Source organism: Alligator sinensis, unplaced genomic scaffold, assembly GCF_000455745.1.
Source record: "Alligator sinensis unplaced genomic scaffold, ASM45574v1 scaffold138_1, whole genome shotgun sequence".
In the NCBI taxonomy this organism is placed as follows: Eukaryota; Metazoa; Chordata; order Crocodylia; family Alligatoridae; genus Alligator; species Alligator sinensis.
In genome coordinates this window covers 4,901,807-4,910,850 of record NW_005841862.1, presented here as the reverse complement: position 1 = coordinate 4,910,850, position 9,044 = coordinate 4,901,807, and the positions used below count along the sequence as shown (strand labels likewise).

Genomic DNA, 9,044 nt, shown 5'->3' with positions numbered 1-9,044 from the left:
TGATGCACACACTTTTTGTACCTAGTCTTATGCTAATCTGTTGGCTTTAGAGCCACTCACAATCTTGTCCTATAGCTGTTATCCTATGGGATTGAAAGGTGTTAAAAATTATTATAAAAGGTTACTACCCAGACTCAGGTTTATCCAATAAGCAAAATTACAATGCAGCATTTTTAGATTTGAAATTAACATTACTCAACCCTTTTAGATTTTCCTGAATATGTTTTCTTGGGACGTGCTTTTCTAGAATGTGTTGGGTGTGCCAGGCAGTTGGATCCAGTTTTTATCATCAAGGCTGAACCCTGAGCAAAAACGATTAGGTCAGCTAATCTTGCAGCTACAGCTTCGCCTTTGGGGCCCAGTTAGTTCTACAAACAGTTAGTTTTATGATTTTGGTTAAACTTATGACAGGCAAGTTACATTTGCGGGTTACAAACTTAAAAGCTTTATATTAGGCAAAAATTCCAAATGCCTCCAAGAAGCACATATTTATTGTTTATTAATCTCTTTGGTTCTGGCCGTCACAACCCAGTACACCAAAATCAACAAGTTACTATGATTCAGTTGTAAATACTCAGTTTGTGTGTTTCAGATATCTTATCCCATTATTGATATTGTCTTAATAAGAACTAAAATCAAGCCAAAATCTAGCTCCAGCATGCTCCCAAGGTTGGTGTGAAGTTCACCAATTCCAAGCTAAGACAGAGGGCTTTATTTCTATACATAAGGAAAATAAAATATTTATAAAGAATGGATTGCTTTGTAAAACCTCTCTAGCTAATGAAGCTTTAGTTCCCTCTTAAGGATCCAAAGAGTAGTCCTGCAATAGCAGGAAGAAAGTTAAAAATGAAACATACTACAACCACAGTGGCTGCCATAATATTTGTGGTGTATGTACTGCAGGTTGATCATGTTTTGATCTTCAGGAACAGAAGGATGTTGTCTCATATACTACTTTGGATAGAGGCAGCTTCTTAGGCCTGGAAATCTGGAAATCCTGCATCAGCTTTGGATATTCATTATCCTTAATTTGCTCTGTGTCCAACTTGAGCAATATTATTTGTGCTAGTCTTATATAGGAAGAGTTCTGAGAAGAATATTTGATGCCATCAACACCTAAGTCCCCAGATTCCTCTGGGTTGAACTAATTCAGGGCAGAAGTCTTGATATTGGTGACAGTGCTGAGGTACCAGATTCTTCCAGGTTGACCTGTGTGATAATCAGGTCCCAACATTTTCAATGCAGACCCAACAGTCCTGGCCACCTCCTCCAGATTAATCTAATTCTGCACTGACATCTAACACCATTGGTTAGAGCCAAGGTCTTAGGAACTTTTAGAGTCAATCTGATTTGTTGCCAAGGTTCACCCATCCTTAGGTGAAGGGCCCAGCATGGTCAACATATAGCTAAAGTTCTTCTGTCCCACTAGATTAGCTGAATTGTGTACTGACAACCCAGCATCAACTCAATGCCTAGGTTCCCAGGCACTTCTAGGTTGATGTAATTTGTTGTTGATATTGCAGCAGCAGTGGCATGATGCCAATGTACTTGTGTCCTTTCAGGTTGACCTATTTGAGGGCTGAGTTCCAATACCATGTACATCCTCTGGATCTATCTAGGTCAACTGGGGCCATTGCCTGTAATCCAGAATTATAGACTGTGGTTGATGAAAGGGTCTGGTACCCACTATACTGTAGCATTAAAAAAATCTCACAACACGCTAGGTTATCTTAGTCTTGTGGTGCTAATATGTTGGTGCTATTCAGCAGTGTACAGTACCAGTATGCAAAGTGTTAGGTTTTGGATCCTTCTGTGTGAAAGATCCAAAGGGCAGTTGAGTCCACTCCTTTTATATTCTGGGGCTCAGGGCATGTGAGAGGCATGATGCCACAGTGGACACTGCTGGCTAGAAAAAATGTGCAACTTGACTCTGGCACAGTGTATCCTGCAAAATTATGATATGCAGAAAAATATGTTGGATAATAGTTACCTTGTTTCCCCTATTTCCTTTTTTAAAGATGGCTGTAGAACCACCTCAAGGTTTGAAAGGAAAATTACTTCAAACATTTGGGTACAGTGGCAGTGGAGAGGTAACTGAAAATATCTTCAACAAGGCTGCATTTGGGCCATCATGGAAAAAGCTGCTTTTCAGTTTGTGTTTCTTTAATGCTGTTGTCCAAGAAAGAAAGAAGTATGGAGCTCTGGGCTGGAATATCCCATATGAATTTAACTCTTCAGATTTAGAGGTAATATCTGTTAAGAAATTGCAAAGTAAACTGGGATTTTGATTCTCAGGTTCATTAATACTTAGGTTGAATACAGTAGAACCAAGCAGGAGCACCCAAATCAGATACCCAAGAAGTCAAATGGCTCAGGTCCACAACACACTTAATGTTGTGGTGGTAGCTTAATTTTGATACTATCTTTGTCTCCCACAACCTAGAAGATAAAACCCCAGTAAATTGGAAATAAAAAGTAAGCAGTCCAAATTTAGGCCTGGGAAGAACCTAATAATCACTAAATTTTTAATAATATGTATGAAGAAGAGAAGAACATGAAAAACCAAAATGCATAATTTTTCCTACTACACAGGAAGTCTCTTATCTTTTTTTCACTTCTGTTGACGTGGAAGGTCATGAACATTGTGAGGAGAAAGCAATAGTCCATAGTCCTGACACCAGCACATCATTGTGCTTAAATATTCTATGGAGCAGTGTTAGAGTTTTACTTGATTTAAAACTTGTACGAGAGAATTACCTGAATTTGATAGCATGTGGCTGCACCTACTCCAACCAACACAAGAAAAATCTCTTTGAATAAGGAATGGGGCAGAGGCAGTTGTGGGTGTAGAGTCCCTCAAAAAACCTCCTCCAGAATGAAATCTCCTGCCCCACACTCTCACTGGGCTTTTGTGGCCCTGAGGTTTTCCTGACAAACTTTACATGCCCTATAAGGCCAGTGATTCAGCACCAAATAGTGTACTGAGGACCAAATACCAATAGCACTACAAAATGCCCCCTCTTTGTCATGGTGCCTGATCAACCTCCCACTCCACAACATTCTGCGGAGGCCACAACATTCAGCAGCAAAGCATTCATATTAACAGCATTTCCTACCGCACCAACCCATATATTGGTATAGCCCCACAGGGGAACAAGTGTTGTCTGTGTTTTCCTGCCACAGATGGTTTTGCATCACTAATGATGTTTACAGTACCAGTGGACATGCACATTTTGCAGAGACCCAGATTGCTACTGCTGCCCATCGCCATTCTATTGACGGTGCTGATGGTACACCACCCTTGGACCTCAAAAAAACTGCCTTCAGCTAAACTGATATACTTCTTTTGAGTCATTAATAGTTGGGATGTACATATAAACAGTCACTCAAAGGTAAAGAGTGAAAATATTTACTTCACAATAACTAGAATTCTTCACAATATTTTGTCCAGGTACACATTCCCAATCCTATCCCCTCTGCTTTGGAGAAGGATAAAATAGTAACCTAGCAGATAGCCACATAATATGCAACCCATCATTCTGTGATTGGTGGCAAGGCTGGTAAATCTAGAAAAAGCTAAATTCTATACAACAGTTCATTTCTCCCAGCTGAATCTGCGCAAGTTCTGTACCTGCATGCATTATCTCCTACTCTAGACCGGGGGTGGGCAATTACTTGGGTTGGAAGGCCACTTAACAAGTTTTGGTGAGCTGTTGAGGACCTCACATGGATACACACACACACACACATGTACACACGCCTGTACATGTGTACACACGTGCGCGCACCTCCCCCCCCCAGTGCCCAGAGCTGACACCTGCTGGCCACATCCACAGCTGGGAGGGGGTGGGGTTTGGAGCCTGGCCATGGGTCTCCTGTGCTGTCCTATCCTGCCCTGCTGTCAGGGCTCCTGACGCGCATGCACACACTGCACCCTGCAACTCCCAGGAGCCCTGATGGTCGGGTGGGATGAGACAGCACAGGGGCTCCATCCCCCATGGGCAGGATGGAGTCACACTCCAGCCCCAGCAGCTGCTAGGCAGAAGCAGCCCCAGCCACCCAGTGCCATGCAGTGGCTGGAGCCAGAGCTGCTGGAGCCTGAGCGCTGCTTATCCAGAGCCTGCTGTGTGGTACCACTGCCCATGCCACCCACCAATTGGCCAGAAAAAAATCAATTGGTGGTCCGGATCTGGTCCACAGGCCATATTTTGGCCTCCCTTGGTCTAGACATTAGCTGCATTCCCATTAATACAAAACCCCTCAATATTGTAAAATTCAGTTGAGACCCACTGTGTATGGGTGTCGGGGGAGGGTAAGAGTCTTAAATAGGTGATCTTAAACACGGCCATTTAAATGTCTCTCTCTTTTCTAGGGTACCTTGCTGTATGAGTGTCATATGTATTTTCTCATTCTTGTTCTGTTGTTTTACATTTTTCTTAAAGATCACGTGAATATCAGCTCTTTCAATTACTACAATGTAATCAGAATCTATTGATTGTTTCTGAAGCATGGTAGCTCACAGCTATCTACAAGAAATCACACCTTCTTATGTTTCAGCTTTTACAGTATATGGCTAATGAAGCAGTTAGGGGATTCCTATGCATCACAGAGCTCTAAAAATAATATCCTAACCCCAAAAATAACAACACCACTGCCTTATTTAAGCCTTTTCTTCCAAAGATTTCCATACAGATGCTGAGAATGCTTTTGAAGAGCCAAGAAAAGGTTCCTTGGCCAGCATTGCGTTATTTGACTGGAGAAGTAACCTATGGAGGTCGTGTGACTGATCACTGGGACCGACGTTGCTTGCTCAGTATTCTGGACAATTTCTATAACCCTGCCGTTCTGCAGGAAGGTTTTGCTTATTCTTGTGATCGGGTATGAAAAACTTCCTTTTCAATCAGTATTCTCCAACTATTTAACTAGTTGCATCTTTAAACAATTTACATAATACATTTTCAGTCTTATTACTGATTGAACTTCAATTTATGGTATCTGCATCTAAACTTTGAACAGCAATTAATTGGTAAATTTTACTGTGGCACAAAAAGCTCTCATTTTTTATATTACATTAATCTATATCTTCTGAAAATGTGAACGATGTTATATTTAGTTGCACTGACCTGAATTTTAGTGGCATGCTTTGATAACAGCACTTGTAAGGTGAATTTCCTCTTTCTTGATTTAAAAAACTATGGTAAGTGTCTATCATGCATCTTTGTCTGTAAACTGCATCACTACCTCTTTATGGTGTCCACATACCACTGACTAATCCTTACAGACCTTCAGGCCTTGAAGAGATTTGGTGTTGAGTCATTTGCAGTGTTTTTGGCTGTTTTCAGTGTTTTGGAGCAAGCCAGACATTCATAAAGAAGCTGACAATCCAGTGATCTGTCTAGCTGTCATGGGCTCCTCATATGGCTCATACGGACATCCATTCAATAACAGGCTCTAACAATAACATAGTTGAGGAAGCGACCACATACAACTGACTAATCCTTCTGCAGATCAGTAAAGTTATCGAGCCTCAAATGCCTCGTGTTCAGGCTGAATTCAGTAGGAGACATTGCACCTAACATCCCATACTTCTTTTTACCAAAGGTATACAGAGCTCACTTGAGTCAGGAAAGAAGATTGGTACAGATCTGATTTCAGCAAATGAATGGTGTGCCATGTCAGATTGACTGACTGATTGCTAAACTGCTGAAAGTTATTCCTTGTGAGCATGGCTGCTGGTATGGCTCTTCCTAGAAGTGATAGGCAACCAACAAGCTACTCTGAAATTTGGGAGAAAATCAGCCACCTGATTTCTTTGAAAATTTTTAGCTCTTTTTTTATATGCATCTATGACATTCCTGAAGCACAGGCTGAGAAATATATATATGTTGATGACATGCAGACTCTGAAATGATTTTCACATCATGGAAATTGCTTTCACATTATCAAAGGGAATCTCAGCCAGGACATGGATGATACTTTTGTCTAGTCTCTATCTTACTGATGTCTTAAGCTCAGCCACAATCAGTACACCACCATCATCAGTGCATGTTCCAACACTTGATGCTGACAGTGATTTCAAAGAACAGTTCTATTCCAATCTTGACCATGTTCTGTCTCATACTTGCAGGGAGGACGAGATCATTCTCCTTAGTGACTTCAACACCAAGTCAGATGTGACCTGGAACTCTAGAGTGACACCATTGGGAAAGGAGTAGGGAAGGCCAACTCCAATAGCATCTTTCTGAGTAAATGCACAAAGCCCAGTATTGTCATCATAAACACCATCTTCTGACAGAGCGATAAATACAAGACTACCTGGAGACACCCTTGCTCTAACCACTGGCACTTCCCTCAACTATGTTATTGTTAGAGCCTGTGATTGAATGGATGTCCGTATGAGCCATACAAGGAGCCCATGACAGCTAGACAGATCACTGGATTGTCAGCTTCATTATGAACATCTAGCTTGCTCTGAAATACTGAAAACAGCCAAAAACACTGCAAATGACTCAACACCAAATCTCTTCAAGGCCTGAAGGTCTGTAAGGATTTTCAACAGTGTCTCCATGAAAAGCTCTCCGCCTTGTCCACAAATGAAGGCAACACTGAGGAACTCTGGAAGGGGTTTAAAACTGCCATGCATGTAGCCTGTGCTGAATCCATTGGCTATACCACCCATCAACACCAAGACTGGTTCGATGACAGCAATGCTGAAATCCAAGCCCTCCTCAGCTGGAACAGAAGGGCTTTTTCTGCTTGTCAATAACACTATCCCAGCAGAAGAAGGAGATGTATCAGCTCCTCAAAGCTGAAGCTCAAAGGAGGATCTGGGAAATAAAAAAATCAGTGGTAGCAAGGTAAAGCCAAGGAGATCCAGATCTATGCTGACAAACATGACATGCATAGCTTTTTCCAGGCAACAAAAACCATCCATGCCTCAACTTCCCATGGCCTTTTTTTTTGTGATCGCAGGATGGCTCAACCCTCCTCAAAGACAATGAATCTATCCATGCCATACGGAAAGAACAGTTTAAGGCATTCTGAACCACCCCCTAACACCCTGAAATGGGATCCCTTGCTAACCCTATCCTAGAAGAAGTCTGGTGTGCCATCAAGGAAATGAAGAACAAGTCTACTGGACCAGATGGCATACCTGCTAAAACCTACAGGGCTGTTGGCAAGGAACTGGTACTGAGATGCCATGAATTTATTCCCTGAATTTGGAGCAACGATGAGATCCCAGAGGACCTGAGGAATGTCAACATCATAACTCTCTTCAAGACAGGAAATAAGACTGTATGTGGGAACTATCAAAGTATTGCCCTCCTTTCCACAGCAGGGAAAATCTTCTCCTGCAGCCTCCTGACTTGTCTTCCAGCTCTTGCTGAGGAAGTCCTGCCAGAATCTCAGTGTGGCTTCAGACCATCCCATGGGGTAACTGTTGGCTACAAAGCACCAACTCACAGGATCATCATAAAATTATAGTTTATTGGATGGATGCAAAAGTCAGACCATAAACCTTGGTGCTGATCCCCTCAAACACACACACATTCACGCACACACACGCACATTCACAGTAGCTAGCTTTGAACACTAAGCACTGGTGTCAAGATATACCTATCCCCAAGCACTGGAGTCTGCCGTCAATGACCAGTCGAGGCTTCTTTCAGTGCAATGTTGCTGCAGAAGGGGGTCACTGGCTGGTCCTTCTGGCTGGACAGGCAGGGTGCTGGTCAGGTCAAAGAGGGTGCCTTTAGGAGTCATTCTTCACTGCCTTTTATGCCTCTCTGGCAGACTTTGGTGACTCCCCAATTCTCAGGCTTACCCAATCCAGGGGTCATTGACCTCAAGAAATGTCCCTGCTGGATGGCAGCTGTCAGCCCCATGGGTCATGTCCGCACATACTTGCAGTCTCAGGAGTCCATTGATGAATTTTGATTGATTCACTGCCATGATGAATAGAGCTCTGGAAGTGGTTGATCAGGGGGTATTTCAGCCCCAAGGATCTGTTTCCAGCATTGATTAGTTCAAACAGGGGCTTCTGTACCTTTAACAATGAAGTTTCCAGGAATTCCTGGCTCTTTATTGATTCTTTTTTCTCCTTGGTCTCGGATTTTGTAGGTGTTAATTGCCGCTCATTAACATGCTTATCCAGACTAGCTACTGTGCTACAGAATCAACCATGATTCATTCGGATTCTCCATACAGAGATTCCTGCTCTTGCTAACATTGTTACATGGTACAACTTACTTTTAAACTTAAAGTACATTTGTAAAAGCATCTACAAGCTCTATTTTCACTACAAATACACCTTATATAAAAATAATGATGATAAAATTAAAAAAAAAAGAGAGGAAGGAAGAAAAGGTAGAAAAGAGAAAGCAGCCCCAAAAGGGGCAAATACTAAAAGGGGGGCTTTTGCCATATGGAAGAGCTTCACATTTGAGGGGGGGCAGACAAAAGGGTTTCTTGCTACAACTGATATGATCTTTGTTGCCCTCCAGGTCCAAAAAAAGTGTTGGGAACAACATCAGGACCTATATATAACTTTCACTGACCTTACTAAAGTCTTTGATTCCATCAATTGTGAAGCCTTGTGGAAGATGCAGGCCAGATTTGGATATCCTGAGAAGCACCTCAAGGTACTGAGGCTTCTCTACAATCGTGACTGTGATTATCCTTTGTAGTGAACTGAAGACAGGTCCATTTGTCATCCATATGAGTCAAGTAAGGATGCATCATCGCATCAACTCTGTTCTTAGGGGTTTTTTTGACAGTCATCCTGGTTCTCATTAAGGACCTCCTTCCTTCCTGAATTGACCTTGAAGAGTCCTCCATCCATTCAGTGTTCAGCCTGAGTCATTTTCACTCAAAGACCAAAGTGCTCAAAACAACCGTGCCTAGCTTTTAATATGCTGACAACTGCACCATCCTTGCGCACAGAGGAAAACCTCCAGAACATGCTGGATCTCTTTGGGGAAACACACCTAACTTTGGGCTTCCATCTCACCATTAAGAAAACTAAAGTGCTCTACCAGTCTGTC

General features: G+C 42.3%; 1 protein-coding gene across 1 annotated transcript in view; it reads left to right on the top strand.

Moving 5' to 3' along the window:
• DNAH14 (dynein axonemal heavy chain 14) overlaps positions 1–9,044 on the top strand; it is a gene marked incomplete at its 5' end in the record, with an annotated part of 183,029 nt that overhangs the window by 156,278 nt on the left and 17,707 nt on the right. The window contains 2 exons of the mRNA XM_025216414.1: positions 2,019–2,246; positions 4,681–4,878. Coding sequence (XP_025072199.1) covers positions 2,019–2,246; positions 4,681–4,878 — 426 coding nt within the window. The remainder of the gene's footprint in view (positions 1–2,018; positions 2,247–4,680; positions 4,879–9,044) is intronic.